This window comes from Equus caballus, chromosome 1 (genome assembly GCF_041296265.1).
Source record: "Equus caballus isolate H_3958 breed thoroughbred chromosome 1, TB-T2T, whole genome shotgun sequence".
Lineage (NCBI taxonomy): Eukaryota > Metazoa > Chordata > Mammalia > Perissodactyla > Equidae > Equus > Equus caballus.
Window position 1 is genome coordinate 31,966,170 of NC_091684.1, and position 21,641 is coordinate 31,987,810.

At 53.8% G+C, this 21,641-nt stretch overlaps 2 protein-coding genes across 3 annotated transcripts in view; one reads left to right on the forward strand and one right to left on the reverse strand.

Moving 5' to 3' along the window:
- The window catches only part of R3HCC1L (R3H domain and coiled-coil containing 1 like), a 204,127-nt gene that overhangs the window by 84,192 nt on the left and 98,294 nt on the right, over window positions 1–21,641 (reverse strand). The window lies entirely within an intron of this gene.
- On the forward strand, window positions 426–21,190 carry LOXL4 (lysyl oxidase like 4). Its single transcript, XM_001500309.5, has 15 exons — window positions 426–567; window positions 4,947–5,252; window positions 6,088–6,266; window positions 7,168–7,373; window positions 8,821–8,859; window positions 8,971–9,190; window positions 10,068–10,251; window positions 10,430–10,584; window positions 11,323–11,490; window positions 12,552–12,714; window positions 15,026–15,269; window positions 16,394–16,509; window positions 17,215–17,351; window positions 17,732–17,843; window positions 19,885–21,190. Exons 2-15 carry the CDS (start codon window positions 4,979–4,981, stop codon window positions 19,953–19,955), a joined length of 2,268 nt encoding a protein of 755 aa, XP_001500359.1. The 5' UTR covers window positions 426–567; window positions 4,947–4,978; the 3' UTR covers window positions 19,956–21,190.

Sequence of the window (21,641 nt, forward strand, 5' to 3'; positions counted from 1 at the left end):
CACTGGCACCTTCCGCGATTCAGTAATGTAATCCCCAGGTCAACTCTCCAGGGGGCATGTCACCCGATTTTGCAGAGGAGGAAACTGCGCCTCAGACAGGGACTCACGAGGCCGCAGCGGCGCTCCAGGCAAACGTAGCCCGCTGGCGCCTGGCCGCCAGGCTCTCCGGGAACCCTGATCCTCCCACGGGCCCTCCTGCTGCAGGCGCCAGTTTCTTCCACGGAAAACAGCTGCCCCGCCTCGACCCCCCGCAACTTCGCGACCCCGAGACTTCCCGGGCCCCGGGCGGCGGACCCCGGGGTCTGCGGGGCTGCGAGGGGCGGGGGTGCGGCCGCCCTGGCACCCGTCCCACGGGGGCGCGGGGCCGAAGGGAAGGCCGGGCGGGGCGCCCGCCTCGGCCAGGTCCGCCCGGGGGCGGGGCCTGCGGGGCCTCCTCCCGGCCCGCTAGGTGGGGGGCGCCCGCTGGCCGCCGCCGGATAAAAGGGCCTCGGGCTCCCCAGGAGGCCGCTTACCGCTGCTTGGCCTCGGCAACCCGGTCCCAGCCCCCGACCGCCTGCGCTCCAGCTGGTGAGCCCCCGCCTGGCCTCAGGCCCTGGGTCTGTCTCTTGCTGTCCTGTCTGTCTGTCTGACTTCTGTCTCTCTGTGGGTCTGGAAGCCTCTGAGAGTCCTTGAAGGCTGGGGACTGGGAGGGATGGGGGTCCCACGGACAGTTAACCTAGCCCTCTAGTCGCTCACCAACCTGCTTCCAGTGGAAGGGACCAAGTTGGGGAGCTTGGCCGAAGGCCTGCCCAGGGTGGTGCGCCCTGGCCTCGGGGTGTCTGCGTGTCTTGTTTGTGAGCACTCCAAGTGTAACCATTTCTCTGCCTGCCCAGATGTCACTCCTGTGACTTGGGGGACAAAGAGGGTGCAGCCAGGCTCTCCAACTAAACAGAGCCGAGCTGATTATGCTGGGGGTATGGGAGAGGGCAGAGGATGGAGGTGGGCAGAGGGCTTCAACCTCTACATGTTCGATGGCAGGACAGGTAGAGCTCAGAGCCCGTTTGCTGCCTCTGCTTATAATCAGTGGCCCCAGGGAGGGTATTAGGGTGAGGGGAAGCCCTGACCCATCTCCAAAGAGCTAGAGAGAAGGGGCTTCAAGTGATCCTGAAGCTGGTGCCCAGCAGGACAGCACCCCGATGCCCTCTCCTGAATACCCTTGGGCATTTGCAGCCCACCCTCTCAGGGGGCCAGGTCAGGCCAGGTGCCAGAGTACCCTGGTAACACCTGGAGCAGGTGCTTCTCTGCTTCAAGTTGGCAGGTCCTGGATCTGTCACTTGGTTGCACTCAATGCTGGCACCCACCTCAGTGCCCTCACTTCATGGCTGGGTCATACATCAACCAGCAATAGGGTGGAATTTCATTCATCTCCCTGCCTCCCTTCCTTCTTCCCCCTCCTCCTCCAACTTCCATCTCTCTCATGGTTGAGAGCCTGGCTTCTGGAGCAGGCTGTCTGGGTTTGAATCCTGGGGCGGGGGGGGGGCGGGGGGGGGCAAGTTACTTAGCTTCTCTGGGCCTCATCATCTCATTTGTAAAGTGAAGATAAGAATTCAATATATATTTTTAAATATATAATAATAATAATTATTATTATTAACTGCCCTTCCCCCACTCCAACCTTCTCTCCCCTCACCCTGTCCTCTTCTCCTTCACTCGGGAAAAGGCAGTTTTCTTCTCAGCCTGGGCCTCTTCTCTGTGCTCGGCTTTGGGAGAACAGTTATGAGGAGACGCTGGAAACTGGTGTGGAGACAGGAAATGAACACACCAAGTGCTCGGAAGGTGGGGTGTGGGAGGGATTAATGGAGGGGCAGCGTTAGAGCTGGGTGTTGAAAGATGTGGAGGACTTTCACAATTGAGATAGAGGGAGAGGGTACTCTGGGTAGAAGGAACAGTGAGGGCGAAGGCTTGGAGTCTGGGAATTGAAGGATCTGTTTGAGGAATATGAGGAGAGGAGTTTGGTGTGAGCAAAAGCTCTAAAGAGAGCTGCACTGGGCGGACGGCTGGGGAGAGTGGCTCTCCCTGGACCCGACTCTCGGCTCCTCCTACCGCCCATCCAGCTCTTGGGCAGCCTTCATGGAAGGGAGCTGCCCTGCTCTGGCCCCAGGGTCCTGCAGCAGAAGCCCACCTTGGAGGGGAGGCAGTCGGTTGGCCCAGGACTGTCCACAGCATCTAATAAGACCTCCTCAGTGCTGTGGGGATGTCAGCCACAGCCCGACAGCAGACCTGCCTGGCCCACCCCATGGCCCATTGGAGCATGTCACAGATAGTGCTCATTTCAGAGGTGTTGCACCTGAGTCTCAGAGAGAGGCAGCATCTGATTCAAGTCACATAACAACTTGGTGGCAGAATGAGGAGCCTCCTGACTCCTGGGGGCAGGGGGCAGGGTTGTCTCTTAGCCAGACCCAATGTGACCACTGGGTCCCAACAGCTGGTGGGCCCTAGGCCCAATCCTTCCCATCCTCTCTAGTCATCTCGGGAAGGTCCCTAACCACAGTGACGGGTTTGGCTCAGTCCCTAGTTGTCCCTGTGGCACACGGAGGAGGGCATGGGGATATCCCAAGCAGTAGAGAGCACTCTGCTGATGGTGACAGCCAGCTGGGAGCCCCCATAGGCTCCTCAGTGGGGAGGGAGGTGAAGAAAACAGTGTTTAAGTCTGGAAAGGAAACGCAGGAGGGCTCAGGGTGGGAAGAAACTTCGGCAGGGAGAATGGGGAGGAGGCCACACCCAGTCTCCAGAAGTGGAGAGAAGAGAACCAGGGCTCAGAGAGAAAAGAGGCAAAGCTGGAGAATGTTGCAAAGAGGGGTCCCGGGGACTTGCTGTTGAACTAGGATGTGACCTCCATTCCTTCTTTATCCGAAGAGTGGCTGAAACCTAGACCAATCGTTCTATAGTAGCTGTTACAGTTACTGTTGATAGTTAACTGTCAACTGAGAGGGTTTAACATGTATTCACTCATTTAATCTTCACAAGAATCCTCTAAGGTAGGTGCTATTATTGTCCCCATTTACAGATGGGGAAACTGTGGCACTGAGAAATTAAATCACTTGCCTAAGACCACCCAGAAACTAATTAGCAGAGGGGGGATGTGAACCCAGGCGGTCTGACTCCCAGTCTGTACACTTAAGCACTGTACTATGCCACCTTCATCCATGCAACTGCGGGTATTTGCTGGGTGCCACCTACATGCCTGGCACTATTCTGGGTGCTGGGGGCACAACGTGAAGCCCTCGTGCCCATGGAGCTTCATTCCTGAGCTCATCTAGTGCACTTCTGGGAGCCCACTCCACCCAGCCCTGGGCCCGCCCAAGCAGGAGGATGGGTGGCTGAAGGGGGTGGGGCTGGGTGCAGGAGGGAATAAGGAGTGATTCTCAGCCAGACCCAGCCCTTGGGGAAGGGAGTGGCAGGAGGCCCCGTGAGACCCTCCCTGCTGACCAGCTACACAATCCCTCAAGGGCAGCAGTGGCCATGGAAGAGGGAGGTCTCCCCAGAACGAGCTCTCTTAAGACTCAAGCACTGAAGAGGGAGTCAAGGACCCAACTTTCTCCATCCACTGTTCCAGGCCGGGCTAAGCTCCCCATCGGCAGCAGATCCTGGCATGGAGGAGCTTCAGCATTGGTGGCTACAGACAGCTTTAACCAGCTATGACTCTCTCCTCCATGCTCCCAGGACCAAGGCTGCTAATGCACCAGGGAGAGAGGACCAGCCCCCAACCTCATTGCGTTTAAGGACCCAAAGAGCCCTGGAGACAGGAGCCCTCTCTCTGGTGTATGGTCACTGCTTAAACCCTCCAGTGGCCCCTCACTTCCTCCAGGATGAAGGACAAACCCCCTGCACGGTGCACAGGCCTTGGTCCTCTGCCCTCCCAGCCCCCAGTACTGCAGGAGGGGGTTGAGAGAGGGCATTTCCTGCTCTTACACAGACTCAGCTCTTTGCCTCTTTCCTCCTTTGCCCCTCTGTTCTCTACCTGGAGTGCCCTTTTCTCACTGGGGCGAATTCTTCATCTGACAAGGCCCGGGCTGAGTGTCCCTTCTCTGAGAGCCTTCCCTGATTCGTCGTCTCCGAGCTTCATGAAGGCAGGGAGTAATGCTCCATGTCTTCAGGTCTGTGTCCCAGTACCGGCCTACTAATAGCCTGAAGCAAGCATTCCAAACACGTTGGTTGAATCGGAGTACGAATCCTGCCCCCGATGGACCTAGAGCACAGCCCGAGGATATCACACACCACCCAGGCTGGAGGAGATTCAATTAGACAGTATTTGCTTCAAACTCCTCACTTTGGAAATAAGAGATCAGGACCTCGAGGTGTGAGACTTGCCCCAGCCACACGGCAAATGAGCAGCAGAGGCCTAGACTCCCAGCAAATGGCTGTTTCCGCTCCAGCATTCTGTGTGCCTTCCATGGGGAGGGAGGCCACGGTGCTGGGAACACCAGGAGGGCCATGCCCCTGGGCTAGATGTTCTGGACCTGAGGGCACCCCTGGGGGCTCTCCTATGACTCAAAGGGTAGGCCATCCCCTCTTCCTACATGTAAGACTGTCTCAGGAATAGCCATTTGTTGAGCGCTTACCACGTGGTAGACTTGTGCTAAGCACTTTACATGCAGTGTTTTAACACTCACAACGACACTGTGAGACAAGGATTTTATTTATGATTCCCACGCTACAGATGAGATCGAGACTCAGTAAGGTTAATCTTAAACTTCCTCAAGGTCTCATGGCCAATGAATGGTGGGTTGGAACCAGATCGACTAATCTCAGAGCCCAGACTCAATCAGTGCCCCCACACACACATGCACAGTCACACACACACACATGCACTTGCAAGGGCCCTGCCATCCTTTGTCTCTGCCAGCAGAAGAAGCCTGAGGTCAGGGTAGTGGTAGTGATCACTGTCACGTTCACTCATTCTCCAGGTGCCTGAGCTCCAGTTGCCCTTGAAGTCGCCATGATGTGGTCCCCACCAGCCACCCTCTTCCTGCTCCTGCTGCTGGGCCAGGCCCCTCCCAGCAGGCCACAGTCACTGGTCGCCATGAAGCTACGGCTGGTGGGCCCAGAGGGCAGGCCAGCGGAGGGCCGCCTGGAGGTGCTGCACCAGGGCCAGTGGGGCAGCGTGTGTGATGACAACTTCGCTCTCCAGGAGGCCACGGTGGCCTGCCGCCAACTGGGCTTTGAGTCTGCCTTGACCTGGGCCCACAGTGCCAAGTATGGCCCAGGGAAAGGTGAGTGCTGGGTGCTGCCCAGCAGGATGGTGAGGAGATAGCAGTGGGCTTCTCTCAGGGAGTGGGCTCACTGAGGCTCAACAGAATACATCAGACTCTTGTCCATCTTTTTTTTTTTGGTGAGGAAAATTGGCCCTGAGCTAACACCTGTTGTTAATCTCCCTCTTGTTGCTTGAGGAAGACTGTCACTGAGCTAACATCTATGCCAATCTTCCTCTATTTTGTATGTGGGATGCCATCTCAGCATGGCTTGATGAGTAGTGCGTAGGTTCACACTCAGGATCCAAACCTGCAAACCCTGGGCCACTGAAGTGGAGCATGCAAACTTAACCACTACACCACCCAGCTCACCCCTCTTGCCCATCTTTTAATACCCAGCTCAAATTATCTCTTCCATGAGGCACTTCCTGAGTGCCCCAGCTACAAATGATCCCTGCTTCAACCCTCCCATTCTTGCTTGCAATGAGGTCACCACCATCACCACCACTCAACTGTAAGTTCCTTGAACGTAGCAATTAACACACAGTAGGTGCTCACCAAGCATTGTTGAGTGAATGAATGGATGGATGAATGGGTGAACACGTAGGTCTAATTACAAGACCGATCTGGCACTTTCCAAAAACAGTTGCTACAGGACCTGATGCCAAGAGGAGGCAGCAGGCAGGGTTGTAGATGCCAAGATCCCAGGAGAACCAACTCCTCTCTCCAACCCCGACTTTCCACTCAGGGTTTGGAAGGGGAAAGTTGCTAACTGTGGGGTCCTATCCAGGAGGCGGAGCTTATGACTTGCCTCTCCAGGTCCGTCCCTGAGCATCACCCATCCCCTCCCCTACAGGACCAATCTGGCTGGACAATGTGCGCTGTGTGGGCACAGAGAGCTCCCTGGACCAGTGTGGGTCTAATGGCTGGGGCGTCAGTGACTGCAGCCACTCGGAGGACGTCGGGGTAGTGTGCCATCCCCAGCGCCAGCGAGGCTATCTTTCTGAAAAGGTCTCCAATGCCCTCGGGCCCCAGGTGAGGAGGCTGTTCAGGCCCTGGCCTGAGCTGAGAGTTGGGTCAGGGGATAGAGAGCCTCCAGGGGATGAACCTGGAGGAGGAGGGAGGGGAAAGGGAGCAGAGTGTGGGCTGAGAAGCATCCCTGGGCCCCGACTCCTGTTGGTGGCCTGGAGCAGGTGCGCGGACAGAGGGCCCAACTTGAGGCAGGGCAAACCAGGGAATCATAGGCTGGGCCTGCTGGAAATCACTGAAGCTGCTCCCAATAAAGGAGACAGCAGGGGGACAAGGGGCTGCCTCACCCACAAGGCCTAGCCACAATTGCTGCCTCTTCCCGGCACAAACAACCCCAAGCTAAAAACAGCCCAAGCCAAACAACAGGAGCAGGCAGGGCAGGTCTCTGGCTCCCACCCTCTGCTGCCAGGCAGCCCCAGCCTGAGGACAGTGGCCCTGGCCCACTAAATGCAGTGGGCCAGGATGGGCAGCTCTGCACTGGTCTAAGTCACCCCAGGGCTAGAGTAGGGGGGTCTCGTGGGCCAAAGGATCCTGAAGTACTTGGCCTGAGGTCCATCCTCAGCTCTCCCCAGGGTGGCATGAAGAAGGCCCCTCTATGCTCGAGGGAAGCCTCCCTAACTCCAAGGGCTCCCATCCTGACCCCAGGGAAGGCACAGATCTGCCTGGTTCTCTCCAGAGTTAAGGAAAGGACCCTAAACAAACTGAGCTTCTGCCTCATGCTCACACTTCGGTCTTCAGTGAATCTCTCCCCGTCTCTGGGCCTCAGTTTCCTGGCCTGTCCAATGAGGGGGCTGGGGGGGGTGGTGATCTCTAAGCGCTCTGAGCCCCAGCTTTCCCACATGAAGACCAGCAGTGGGCTCAGCAGAGGCAGGAATCCTGGGGCCCACAGTGATGGTGTACCCTGCAGGGCCAGCGGCTGGAGGAGGTGCGGCTCAAGCCCATCCTTGCCAGTGCCAAACGACGTAGCCCCATCACCGAGGGAGCCTTGGAGGTGAGGTACGAGGGCCACTGGCGGCAGGTGTGTGACCAGGGCTGGACCAGGAACAACAGCAGGGTGGTGTGCGGGATGCTGGGCTTCCCCAGTGACGCGCCTGTCGACAGCCACTACTACAGGTAGGAGGATGGCTAAGCAGGGGGACCTGGGGGAGGCAGGGCTGTGGGGCAGTGATTGTGTGTATGCACGTGCGCATGTGTGTGTGTAACATGTGTGTGTGACAGGTGGACCCTGCAGAGCTCAGTGAGATTGGCAGGGTGGGTGTGTATGGCACGACATTCAGTGTGTCTGGATTGGGAGGGAAACAGGCGCAACTGAGGAATGTGCCTGGATTCCCTGGGTTACAGGTCCCTGAGAATAATTAAGAGAGTGAGGATGAACTTCAAGATCCTGGGAAATACCTAGAAACAGTCAGAATATAAACATTGTGCTTGCCAATCATCTAAAAAGAATTGACTATAGTACAGAATGCTCCCAAAATGAAAACAATTGAATGTAAACCTGTGACCCTGATTAAAAAGCTAGACTTTACTGAAGATATTTACAGCGGTGCCCACAAGGATAGATGGCCTGAGTTCTGGTCTCAGCTCTGCCAGTAACTAGCTGTGGGGCATCCATAGGGCATCTGGGCCTCAATTTTCCAGTCCCCAGGGAATCATCTCAACTCTGCCCCAGTGAATTTCCTCAACTCTGACCCAAGCCAGGCTTTGACTGCATTGCATGTAAGCAAGGAGTGGGGTAGGGCGGCATTTGGGAAAGGCAATATAAAAATATTGTCGGAAACGTGACAGAACTGTCAGAAGATTGCATCAGCCTGTAAATGATGGCCAGTCACAGTTCTACCAGCTCTGTGTCAGTGAAAACCATGGATGTTTCTCATCAAGGGAGAAGCCTCCCAAAGGACATCTGAGTCATCTGCCCTCGCCCACCTCTAATCAGTTTTAGTTGCTCTTTCCTGTGTCCTGGACTTAGATGACCCTGGTCCCTAAGGCCAGCCACGTGGCTCTGTCCTTGGGGACAATGGGGATGGCAGGCCCCTGGTTCCCCACCGCCTGGTAATTGCACACCTGCACCTGGCTGACTTGCCCATCACCCATGAGGAGGGCAGCCCTCATTACAGCCGCCTGTCCCTATAGGTCGTGTCTCTGGGTAGGCAGCCCCCGCCAGCAAGGCTTTCAACTTCCACCTGTCCCCAGAGGACCTTCCCCCTGGGCCCCTTCCCTTGGGGTGCTCGCTAAAGGTTCCCCTTCATCTGGACTGAGAGAGGGTGAGCTTGGAGCTGCCTGCCCGGGGGCAGCCCAGTGCAGAAGAGACCGCAGTTTGGGGCTAGTCAAGGGACCTTGCTATGCCCTCCTTTCCTTCCCTATAAAATGGAGACCATTGTTATCTGTGAGGTGGCCGCCCTGTCAGGGCTGCTGTGAAGCACAGCATTGAAATAAGATTTGTGAATGAGTTTACAAACTGTGAAGTCTGGTGCAAACTCAAGGACAACTATGAAGAGCCAGGGTGGCAAAGGGCGGGACTTCTGCACCCACTCCACTCCCTACCTGCTTCCTCCCACCACAGGAAAGTCTGGAATTCGAAGATGAAGGATCCCACGTCCAGGTGAGGAGTGGCACCCCCTCCCCTCCCTTCCCTTCCCCAGTGCCTTGGTCTCCCGAGTCCTGAGTGCTTCCCTCAAACCCTCCCCCACCCTCAGTCTCCTTTGTCTTCCAGGCTGCAGAGCCTGACAAAGAAGAATTCCTTCTGGATCCACCGGGTCAACTGCCTGGGGACAGAGCCCCACATGGCCAACTGCCAGGTGCAGGTGGCACCAGCAAAGGGCAAGCTGCAGCCAGCCTGCCCAGGTGGCATGCATGCTGTGGTCAGCTGTGTAGCAGGGCCCCGCTTCCGCCCTCCGAAGGCAAAGCCCAGGCGCAAGGAGGCCCAGGCAGAGGTGGGTCTCCAGGGGCCTGCACCCCGGCCTGGAGGCACAGGCCCCCTCTCAGCGGGACCCTACCCAGTTCGGGGGGGCGCTCTTTAAGACAGGCAGGAGAGGAGGGAGGAAGCACCCCTATCCAGGAGGCATCAGTTCAGACTGGGAGGAGGACAGCGAATCACAGAATGGTAGAATCTTGGAATTTATTTGAAAGGAACCATTTATAACCCTGCCATAAATAGAAAGCTGACATCACTGGTCATGAATAGAAGGTAACTATAAAAACAGTAATTACATTGTATCTACATCCCTCTGAGGGGAGAAGGTACTGCACGTGAGCCTGGCCCTTTGTTATAAAAACGAACGAGCAGGTGCTGGTGAGGGGTTGTGGACATGGCGGCACCGCAGTGAGATGATCTCCTCCATGAAACAGGAAGGAATGGAAGAGAATGCAAATGGAAATAACTTCCCCACTGCGTGAATCAGTTTAATTAACACCACGTCCCTGCACGTCTTTAAAATCATCCCACAGATCTCTTTGGGAACAGCTGATCTAGTTCAACCCCAAAGAACAAAGAAGCCAGGGCAGGCGGAGAGGGAGTGACTGGCCTAGAGTAGGAGGGTTGTGAAGCCCAGGGACCTCAACTCCTAAGACTTTCATTAGAGCTGGAATTGGTTATTACTATTATTACTGTCGCGGTTCTTGGTCATTGAAGAAAGGGAGATTGAGGAAAATGGTTTATTCAAGGTAATAGCTATCAGCAGTCAGAGATGGGACTGGAACTCCAGTCATTGGCTCTGCCCAGCTGGATGGGGCCCTGCCTGAGCTCCCTCTGCAGTGGCTCAGCCCCTGCCCCCTCCTCAGCCCTCCCTGAAGGTGATTTTCTCCCAGCAGGAGACGAGGGTGCGCCTCCGCTCTGGGGCCCAGGTGGGCGAGGGCCGGGTGGAAGTGCTCATGAACCGCCAGTGGGGTACAGTCTGTGACCATGGGTGGAACCTCATCTCCGCCAGTGTTGTGTGCCGTGAGCTTGGCTTCGGCTCTGCTCGAGAGGTCCTCTTTGGGGCACGGCTGGGCCAAGGTGAGTGAGGAGGCCTGGGGTGGGGTGGGAGGGCTTGGATGTGCCACTGGTCCATCTTTTGGTGGCTCTGGGGTGCCAGAGCCCAGGTCAGAAGATCCCCCCTCTGGGGAGAGGAAGCCACAGGTGTGGGGCTACAGAAGTGGAGCATAACATGGCACCTCTCTCCCTCTCCCTGTAGGGCTGGGGCCCATCCACCTGAGTGAGGTGCGCTGCAGAGGATATGAACGAACCTTAAGTGACTGCCCCTCCCTGGAAGGGTCCAAGAATGGTTGCCAACATGAGAATGATGCTGCTGTCAGGTGCAACATCCCTAACATGGGCTTCCAGAATCAGGTGAGCTCAGGTCTGTGCATGGCCTCACACTGGGGGCTGGGGGAGCCCTGAGATAGCCCTAGGACACAGCCTTGAGCCAGTGGGGAGGGATTCATGAGAGGCAGCTGGCACTTCTGCTGTCCCTCGGAGCCAGCCTGGAAAGCCCTGTCCTCCCTCTGAGTCTCCCCCGGCCTGGCCCACATCCCCCAGGGCCAGGTGCTGGCCTCCAGAGATGTCAGAAGGCAAAGGGACACTTCAGGTGGATGCACTCCCCCACCACACCCTCTTGGGTCCCCTGTGAAGTTGAGAAAGAAGGTCCCTGGGGCAGGGGACCACAGGACTGTCAGTAATGGGCAGTGTGGCATTGGAGAGGCTGCATGGGATGGTCAGAGTTCAAGTGTCGTGCTACCATGGACTGTGGGCAAGTCACTCATGTTTCTGAACTTGGTTCTCTCTTTCATGAAATGGTGTTAACTGTCTCCTAAGGTCATGTAAATGGGATGACTTCAGGAGGAGGATGGCGAGTACCGGAGCAGGGGCCCCGGGTGCAGGCACATAGAGTCAGATTTCTCTAGCGGGCAGCGGCGTTAGAGACTATCTAGTAAATGCCCTCGAGTTACAGAGAAGGGGAAAAACTCAGAGAAGGGTTTGTCTCCAGGGCCACACGGTGAACTGGCCTGGGCAGGTCTCAGGGCTGGCAGTCCTGAGCTCTCCCCTCCTAAGGCCGCCCCGCTCCTCACACATCTCTGACCATTGCAGGTGCGCTTGGCTGGTGGGCGCAGCCCTGCAGAGGGTGTGGTGGAGGTGCAGGTGGAGGTGAACGGGGTCCGACGCTGGGGGTCCGTGTGCAGTGACCACTGGGGGCTCACCGAAGCCATGGTGGCCTGCCGACAGCTTGGCCTGGGTTTTGCCAACCACGCCATCAAGGTAGGTCCCTGTCTTGATCCAAAACTTCCTGTGCTAAAGCTGCTAACCCTTCATTCATTCATTCAACAATTAATTATTGAGTGAAACTATGGGCCAGTATAATGCTAGGTGCTGAGGATACTGTGGTGAACAAAAGACATAGTTCCTGTCTCACCAAGGAGTCACTCAAGTGAGGGAGGCAGTCATTAATAAAACGTTCACACGACAGGCACATAATTGTGTCTATGGGAAAGATGAATTGAAGTTAGCCAGATGAGATGGGCAGAGGAAGAAACAGCCCATGCAAAAACCCTGTGGCCAAAGGAAACTTGATTCAGTTGAGGAAATCAGGGACCAAAGGTGGAGTGTGGCTATCAAGGGCAAGTGGTGTGAAGTGTGAGGGTGAAGAAGGAGGGCAGCGGCAAGACCGTTCAAAGGCTGCAATCCAGATTTTTAAAAGATTTCTTCTTGCTGTTTGGTAGTTGGGATGGAGACTAATGTGAATACAGAGAAACACTGTTGTAGTGGCCAAGGTGAGAATGATTCTGGCTGGGGCCAGGCTAGCGGCAGTCCTGGGGAATAAGTGGATGGACTCAAAAGATATCAAGGAAACAACATCAAGAGGCCTTGGGCATGGGTGCAATGGAGAAACCTCTTCAACTGAGCTTGTACTAGCCTGCCGGGCAATGCTGGCACACCTCACCTGGAGAACTGGGCTCAACTGTGGGCGCAGCCGACCATCTGGGGCTTTATGAGGAACAGCTGGTGAAATGGGACAGGCCACCTGGGTGGACAGGAAGGGAACAGGAGCATCCTCTTCAAATTATGGGAGAGTGAGGGGGCAGGGCCAGTGGTAGAGGCCACAGGCAGCAGACTTTGGCCTCAATACATGGAAGAAATTTCTAATATCACAGGGGTCCAAATTGGCATGGACTATCCCATCACTACAGCTTTTCAGGCCTAGGCTGGGCACAGCCTGGTGGGGGTGGTCTGATGGGGTCCTAGCTTCCGCTGGGGGTCAGGGGAGATGACTCCAAAGGCTCCTCTCAGCCCTAACTGGGTGACATTGGCTGTTTCCTTAGGACACCTGGTACTGGCAGGGGACGCCAGGGGCCGGAGAAGTGGTGATGAGTGGGGTGCGCTGCTCAGGCACAGAGCTGGCCCTGCAGCAGTGTCAAAGGCATGGGCCGGTGCACTGCTCCCATGGCACAGGGCGCTTCTCAGCCGGAGTCTCCTGCACAGACAGTGAGTAACGGGAGGCCCACGGGGCCTGGGGACAGGCAAGCATGGGCTCCCCCAATTTGGCAAACCTATACCTCCTGTCCTCAGGGAGGGCCCCAAGTACTGGTCCCAGCTCCAAGGCTGATGGGGAGGAGGAGAAGGAGAGCAGGACTTGGAGGACCAGCTCTGCCCTTCCAGCTGTGTGTGTCACAGGGGGATGCAAACCCCGCCCTGCCTATCTCACAGAGTTATTGTGAGAATTAAACCAGGGAATATGTGAAAACACAAGGCTGTACAACAGTGTTTTTCAATTTTCATGTCATGACCAATAGTTAAAAAAAAAAAGAAACAGAATAGAAAACAACAGAACGTGTTACATTCAGTACGGGTAGTATTTTTTTCTTGGAATTATGAATGTATGTACAAGGTCACAACATAAAATACATTATTTTTTACTGTGGTTTTAGTAAGAAAAGAGTTTGAAGGCTGTTGTAAAGGGTTATAAGTGTGAGGACACATGGGGCATAAGGCTCTGCTGTGTGTTCTCCTGAGCTGTGGGATTTTCCCCAAAGGCTTTAGAACAAGACCACTTTGAGGCATCGGTCTGCCCCACAAACCCAGATTCTTGGGACAGCAGCATCTGTTTGACATCTGCCAACCAGGTCTGTGCCAAGATAACTATATCTCGTCCAAAGGCTGCAGGCTAGCACCAAGCCTAGTAGCCACTTGACCTTCTTCCCAGCCAAGCCTCAATGCCAAGACATCCTTAACCTTTGTCAGCAAGCTTTAGGACTTCCTCTCTGTCCAGTGCACCTTGGAAGAGCACAGGGCCCTTACAGCACACCCTCTCCTGCAGGCTAACGGGGCATCAGGTGGGCCTTCCCAGCACCAAGGCTCACAGCACACTAGGGGCCTGCTCTGCCTCCTGGGAGCCATGTATCCTTCCCTGTTCTACCGCCTGGAGTGGCAGCTCTCCTCCTAAACGAATTTGACGCTTCACAATGGCTGAGCAGAGAGCCGTCCTGCCCCCTCTCTGGCCATCCCTATTTCTCCTCTGTGGTTTTTCTCATGTCTTTCTTTCCTTCATTCTCTGTTCTTCTCATTCCCTCTGAAAGCTCTCCTTTTCCACAGGAACTCTAGGGTTTGTCGGTTGGCACACCCTGGCTCTCTCCAAAACATACCACAGGAATTTCGAGAGCATTTGGTGATAGCACAGGTATCATACAGCAAACCAGCCAAGCCCTGCTCCCACCCTCAGTGCCCATCCACTGAAGTCAACCAGGGTCCTCACCTCACTGTTGTCAGCACTCAGGCTCACTCACCCATGATGCCTCTGCCACAAGTCTGTACTGTCACCCTGTTTTTGCACCAACAAGCATTGAGAATGGGCAACTTCTCTCTCTTGATGTTACATGGCAACAGCTGCAGATCTCTACATTTCCATGCTGACACACGTGGGCTAGCAATGGTAGAGGAGGCATGTGGCTTCTGAGGACGGTAAGAGCCCGTCACAGGAAGGGAATGGGAGAGGCACTGAGCAGCCTGTTGAGACACAGGCTCCAGCATGTTGGATTTTTATGCAGAGAAGCACCAAGAGTCCATGATGCCTCAGAGAATGCACAGGATACCCTGGTATGAATGCCCATGATCACAATCAGGTTAGAACAGGAAACTTGGAGGAAGCACAGGCCTAGAAACTGCAGCAGAATGGACTAGAACGGCAGAGCTCAGGAGCAGGCTCGGAGATCAGTCTTCCAGCTCTCCCTCCCAGCTCCTCCCCTGCCTTACACTGAAGGAACTGAGGCCCAGGGAAAGAGAGTGACTGAGCTGAGGTAACCAAGTTAGACATTAGCAGAGCTTACAGAGGCAGGCTCCACAATGGCACTTAGAGGCTGAGAACCACTTTACAAAAGAAATACTAGCTTACATCAATTGCATGCTTACATCGGGCCAGATAATGATCTAAGCATGTTACAGGTATGATCACATTAATATTATCATCATCCCCATCTTAAAGATGAGGAAAATGAGAGACAAAAAGGCTAAGCAAGTCACAGAGCTAGTTGATGCAGTCAGAAATTAAGCCAAGACATGAAGCCAGGCGGCTTGGCTCCAATGCCAGCAAGCTTAACTGTGACACTTTAGCTGCCTCCCGGGTTAAGGCAACAGATCATTCCTTATGATTAGAACTCATGTCTTCTGGCTCATAAACCGCCCTCCTCTTCTGGGGTGCTCCAAAAGAGCTTGGTCTGGGGGCAAGTCTGGACTCCTGGCCAGAGAGCAAACACAGCTGTCTTCTACCTTTTGCATCCCTGCCATGCTTCCTGTGACCCAGGTGCTCCAGACCTCGTGATGAACGCCCAACTAGTGCAGGAGACAGCCTACTTGGAGGACCGCCCGCTCAGCCTACTGTACTGTGCGCACGAGGAGAACTGCCTCTCCCAGTCCGCTGACCGCATGGAGTGGCCCTACGGACACCGGCGCCTGTTGCGCTTCTCCTCACAGATCCACAACCTGGGCCGGGCTGACTTTCGTCCCAAGACAGGACGCCATGGCTGGATTTGGCACCAGTGCCACAGGTTAGTGCCTGCTCCTGCCTTGGTTCTAGAGGGACAAAAAACAGGGTCCAGGGACCAAACCAGTCTGGTCTTTCCTTGGCCCCAGGCAAAGTTTCCCAGGAGGGCTGTGTGCGCTGGGTGAGAGCCTTCCGTCCTAGCTGCCTTACTGGCCTTGCCTCCGGGAGGCAATAGAGAATCCCAGGAGATCAACCTGCCATCTCCATCACTCCCTCACCTGCCCAGGATGGACCATGTTGATGGTGCTCGTGGAGTCCATTCCTCCATTTCCCACAGTGATATCCAACAGAGCAGTCACTGCCAGCAGAGCTGGTCTCTGTTAAAATGATATTGGACAACTTTTCTATCTTGGAAAAGCCAGGTAAATGGAGGACTCCTAGAAGCCTGGAGTCCCAAAATACATCCAGGATGCTGGCTCTGCAGAAAAAGCTTGCTAGTTTCTGCAGCAGCAAAGCAAGGTCCCCAAAGAATAGCATGAACACTGGTACCAAAAGGGAACAATGAGCATTCTTTCCTGCCAGACATCTCCAGCCCAGACAGGAGAGACAATGCCTGTGACAAAGGCAGAATGGAAAAATGTGTTTTTTCTTTCAAGACACAGCTGTGGGTGGGGGAAGCTGAGAGGAATGGGCAGCGACTTTGGGACTTGGCCTTGCCTGAGATAATAAGCACCTTTCCCTGTAGCATGAACAGAGTTGTCATTACAGGATAGGAAACAACGGTAGCAATTTGGTCCCAGGCTGACAGGGAGCAGGGGAAGCGCCCTCCTCAGCAGCTCGGCTCCTAGGCTGGTCCCTAGAAGTGCCCCTTCTTTCACATCTGGTTCAGGCCTTGCAGCCAGGCACCAACCTGCGGGAGGCTACCAGGGCAGAGCATCACCTCTCCTCACCTGGGTTAAGACCCTAGGTGATGGGGGCAGCTGTGCCTTGCTGCCTGGCAGGGGTGCCAGAAGAGCAGGCCATGGGTCATACTAATGTTGGGTTTGGAAGGGAGAAGGGCACGCCCTGCTATTATGACGTTCTTCTCTGGGTAATGATGGGGCCTAGTGCCTCGGTCTTCCCTGCCAACTCCTCCAGAGAGGACCCTCTCTCATTGCTGCGAAGCTGACAGCTCTGCTCCTTCTGCAGGCACTACCACAGCATTGAGGTCTTCACCCACTATGACCTACTCACTCTTAATGGCTCCAAGGTGGCTGAAGGGCACAAGGCCAGCTTCTGTCTAGAGGACACAAACTGCCCCACAGGTACGTGGTTTCCTGTCAGCATATCCTCCTCGTGTTATATTCCTTGGCCCCTTTGGGGTCAGGTTCCCCTGTCTTGCTCAACAGTCTCAGGCACCTGGAGACTCTGGCCTGACAACAGCCAGCACTCAAGGCAATTCAAAGAGATCAATTTTTTACCTTCTGAAATCTTAGGTATAAGGTCTCTGCTTTCTCTGCATTCCCAACATACTTTGTGCCAGTTTTAAAATGCTTAACACTTTCTATTTTGGGTAACAGTTGTAGACCTGTTTTATCTCTGCCAAGTTCTTTGAGGGGATGGATTGTCTCATTCTCATCTGCATACCCACAGTTCCTAGCCCTTGGCAATGGCATGGTAAACACTGGCTCTTCAGAGGGTTGCATGGATGGACAAATGTATTAGCACAGCAGGGCTGGAATCTTCCAACCACATTTCCTAGGCAAACAGGGATTTCCATTAGAGCATCCAAAGTAACGATCTCTGTCACAGACGGGGTTTGCTACAATGCCGGATTCATCGTTAGTAGGAATTCTGGCTCTGATACTCAGGCAAGTTATTTAACTGAACCTCAGGTCCCTAATCTGATTGCATGTAACTGGTAAGGCTGGTGTGAGGATTACCTGATAAATATATGAAAGACCTAGCAGAGTGCTTGGTCCCTAGTACCTACTCGGCGCCTCAGTAATTGTCAGCACCCTTCCTTGCAGGACTGCAGCGGCGCTATGCGTGTGCCAACTTTGGGGAACAGGGAGTGACAGTTGGCTGCTGGGACACCTACCGACATGACATTGATTGCCAGTGGGTGGACATCACAGATGTGGGCCCTGGGGATTATATCTTCCAGGTAAGGGGGCTTGTGGGGATTCCTCACAGGGACTCCATTTCCTCCAGATGTTCCCAAAGCTACCAAGGTCAAACAAAGGAGGAGTTTCATCCAACAGGTCTATCACTTGAAGGAGCTATGTTTGGTAGAGGGGAAAGAACACCAAATCAGGATCCAGAGGACCTAGGTTTGAGTCGTGACAATTGTCAGTTGTGACTTCAGTCCCCACCTGCAAATAGGGACATTAATTTCTACCTTCTGGGGGTGACTGTAAGGATTAATGAAGCAAAGAATATAGACACACTGTACAAGTCTACATGAAATGTAAAGGATTATTAGCCACTATCAGCTCGCTCCAAAGCCAACTGCCTGTTTTCAGTTGTCCCCTTCTCTCACTCCAGGTAGTTGTGAACCCCAAAAACGAGGTGGCAGAGTCCGATTTCTCCAACAACATGATGCGGTGCCGCTGCAAGTATGATGGGCAACGAGTCTGGCTGCACAACTGCCACACAGGTAACTGCAAGCCACGGTGGGGCCAGCCCGCTGTGGGCTCGGGGGGGCTGGAAGACTCCAAATGTACCGCTGTGTGTGATCTGAATGTGTGTAAAAGGCTAGGAATGGAACAGAGATGAATTTCCTTTGACATCTTCACAGGCAGAGTTCTAGAACAAACTGGTCAGCCGGTCAGCCTCACCCGATACCTACTTCTACATCCCTCTTTGTCCTTAAAGCTGTTTGCATTGTAGACTCAGTCTGGCATCTGTCCTGGAAACCTTCCCCTTACTTCAAGCCATGTCAGGATTTTCCTTTTCCAGTCTGTTAATTTTCCTCTCCTTTTCATATGGTCTTTCTTAGCTGCCTCCATCCTAAGCTGACTGCCTCACAGGCACAAGTAGGAGTCCCCCAGGTCTCTGTTCCTATCTCCAGCTGTGACGACTGCTTGCAGGAAGGAGACCTTCCTGCAGGATTGGCAGTATCAAAGGAAGAAGCAACGATCCAGTGGTGGGGGGTGGGAAGGCAGGGTGATGAGGTGGTTGCTCTACTTACTTATAAAGAAAGGTCACGATTCCTCTATCTTCAAGTGTGAAAATGCTTGGATTTGCTATGGGATGTGCATGTTCACACTCACACTTACATATGTGGGGTGGGGCAGGGCAGACCCGTCCCCTCAGTCAACAAACATTTATTAAGAACTACTTCTGTGCCGAACATGGTGCCAGGCACTAGGAACATAAATGGGAGTAAGCTGGGGAGCTCAGCGTCTAGAGTAAGTAGACATGAAAATGGATAACCCCAATACTGCTGAGTACCCCAGACCGGTATGAACTAAATGCTGAGCACGCAGAGAGAAAGCAACAACCTAGAGGCTAGCACAGGTCTTCCAGAGGAAGTGATGTTTGGGCTGGGTCTCAGAGGAGGGGCAGAGTCAGAGAAGCGAGGAGTAGAAGGAGCACAGGATGTGGCTCTAGGAGGCTTCACTGGGTTCCAAATCCAAATCCACCGCTTTCTAGCTGTGAGACAGGGAGGAAATCTCAACCTCAGAAGTTTTCTCTTTCGTAAAACAGGGCTCTGTACTTCAAACCCACTCATGCTTTTTGCAGGGAGGGTTATGATGGTTCTTGCTATCCTGTGGACTTCTGGGAACCACCGACAAATTTCAGTCAAGGGGGACAAAAAGATCAGATTTATGCTTTCAAGAGATAACTCTGGCAGCAGATGGAAGACAGATGGGAAGAGGAGGAAGAAATAATCTAAGGTTTCAAGTTTGTCAGACTGAGTACATTTTGCTGCCATTCAGTGAGAGAAATGCAAGAAGAATCAGGAAATGGGATCTGGGGCTGCACACAGGGAGACAGCGGGTCCTCCATAATGCTGGCAGCAGGCTGCAAGGGATCCAGGACAGTGAGAAGCCAAAGAAAAATAATGCAGTGCTGACCCTTGGGAGGGTCCTTACAGAAAACAGACAGCACACTGGGATGAGAGTCCAAGGTTATGTAATGAAAGGACTACTTACAGAGGTGTAAGACTAAGCAAACAAGGCGTGTGAGATATCCAGGGATAAGCAAGAGTGGAAAGCTTTCCACCTTTTAGGCTTCAAGGGGCAAAAGGTGTCCTAGGAGACCATTACTGCCAGAACAGGGGAAGAAATACCCCAATCGCTCTCTCCTTCCGCCCTCTCATCTCTTGCTATTGTTTCCACTGACCTAAATCAACCAGAAACCAGAGGATGAGCGAGCCAGGGTGAGACAATCTCTAGGGGCCAGTTCTCCAGGGCACAGAGAGGACAAAGGAGGGTACAGAATAAATCTGGAGAGGGGGCAAAGGAAAGTAACCAGCACAACCCTTCCCACTCAATAGCCTATTCTTCCTGACACCCCTGAAAGTGCACACCTCTCGGGTCTATCTCTATAGAACGGACTGGGCTCTGTGCCCTTGACCGACCTGAGGTAAAAGATGAGCTGGGCAGAATGGATCTGTGTGTTTGTGAAGTTGTCTGGGAAGGGATGAGACCATGGTGGGGTTGGCTACTTACTTGTTTCCCTTTGGCCCACAGGAGATTCATACCGAGCCAATGCAGAGCTCTTCCTGGAGCAGGAGCAGCGCCTCAGGAACAACCTCATCTGAAGCCATCACTGCACACTCCCAGCTGCTGCCCACACACCAGATACCTCAGCTTATTGGAGCCATGCCCTTCACAGAGCCCTAGCTCAGAGGGAAAGGGGCCAGTGCCAAAGGGCACCAAGAACCTGCTCAGGAAGCCTTTTGATGGCAATTCACCAAACCAGGATGGTACTGCTCCCTCAGGATGGCTCTGGACCTGTCCCCTCAAGGTCTTTGGTCTATGGACTGTGGCCTCCAGGCTTTGCTCAGCTGAGCTCCTCTTCCATAAGGACACCCAGTCTTTCCTGGATCTTGCCCCAGAGTTCCTGGTTCAGGAGCAATCAGCTCCTTAGGGATGGACTGTGGCCCAGTCCCCCATTTAAATGGTGCTTTGCAAATGTCTTGGAGGAGTAGAAGACAAAAGACCAAAATACACAGGCGGTGGGGTTAGCTCCCTGCAAGGAGCTCAAAGCAATACAACTTGTGTCAAAGTCGCAACGGACAGAGAAGTTGGTGAATTCAGTACCTTGCTTGATCTGTCCTCATTTAGAACTCACCTGTCATACTCTCTAAGAGTCTGTTCTTTAATTCCCTTACCTTTATCCTACCACACATATGGGTGTTTCTAATATCCCTGGAAGCTTAGGCCTCAGGCATCCCCTTATGTCCTGATGGGCCAATACCACCAGTTACTGAGTGCTTGAGAAGGGGCAAGATTCACAGAAGTGGCCAGATGGGCCTTCCTGCAGAGCAGCAAGAGAAGGCCAAGCAGAAAGACTGCTGGGGTAATATGGACTCCAGCCCCTGCTAGGGCCTCTGCCAAGGAAAAATACATGCCATGTACCTGGCAGGCAATCCAGTCTCCCTCAAGATCACTGTGCTTCTCAGGACTGGCCTAAATTTCAGGTCTCAACCAAGTTTCTGGAGTGAACTTTGCAGTAAATAAGTTTTTGCAATGGAAAGAACATCGGTGAAACAAGCCACTCATGTCTGTAGGAATAAGACAGGTCTGGTAGAGTGGAGGACAGGAGACTAGGGATAAGTCAGAGGGGGACATTTCATTTAGTTAAGGACTAAACCTAGGAAAGGCCCCCTCCCTGCTTGATGTGGCTGTGATATGCTCTTACTCATACTAAAATCCCATGATCTTCTTGGACATGATTCTTAATTTTTATTCCACTTAGACACCTTAAAAGATGATCCTTACAGGTCTGACATCCTAATGCCAATAAAGGTTGCTCACTATGGACTGCTACAAAGATAAGACCAGCTATGATTCTTTGCAGTTCCCAGCACAGTAGCTTTACCCCTTGGCCCACCCGCTGAGCTGGTGGCTAGGATGTGTGGGGCCCACACAGTACTCACAACAGCCCCCTACATTTCTCTGATCAGATAGCAGCCTTCGGTCTGCTTCCCAATTCCTCCCCAGGCTCAATGCTAAAACATGGGCTGGACTTAACCTTTCCAATGAAAGGCAGGAGGCAAGCAGGTGAAGTCCAAGGATTGTAAATGTTTATAACTGAGGTTGCAAAGCCAAAAGGAAGGGTAGCAGATGGGGCCGATTTACAAAAGTACTCCCCTCCCACATCACAACAGCTACCCCCTCCATAGGAAGTCAGAAGCTCTGGGGTATCCTCTAAGAACACAAAGAAGTGCTTTCTTCCTTCTCCTCTACCTTCTCTCTTCTCAACTCCTTCATCTCCTTCATTA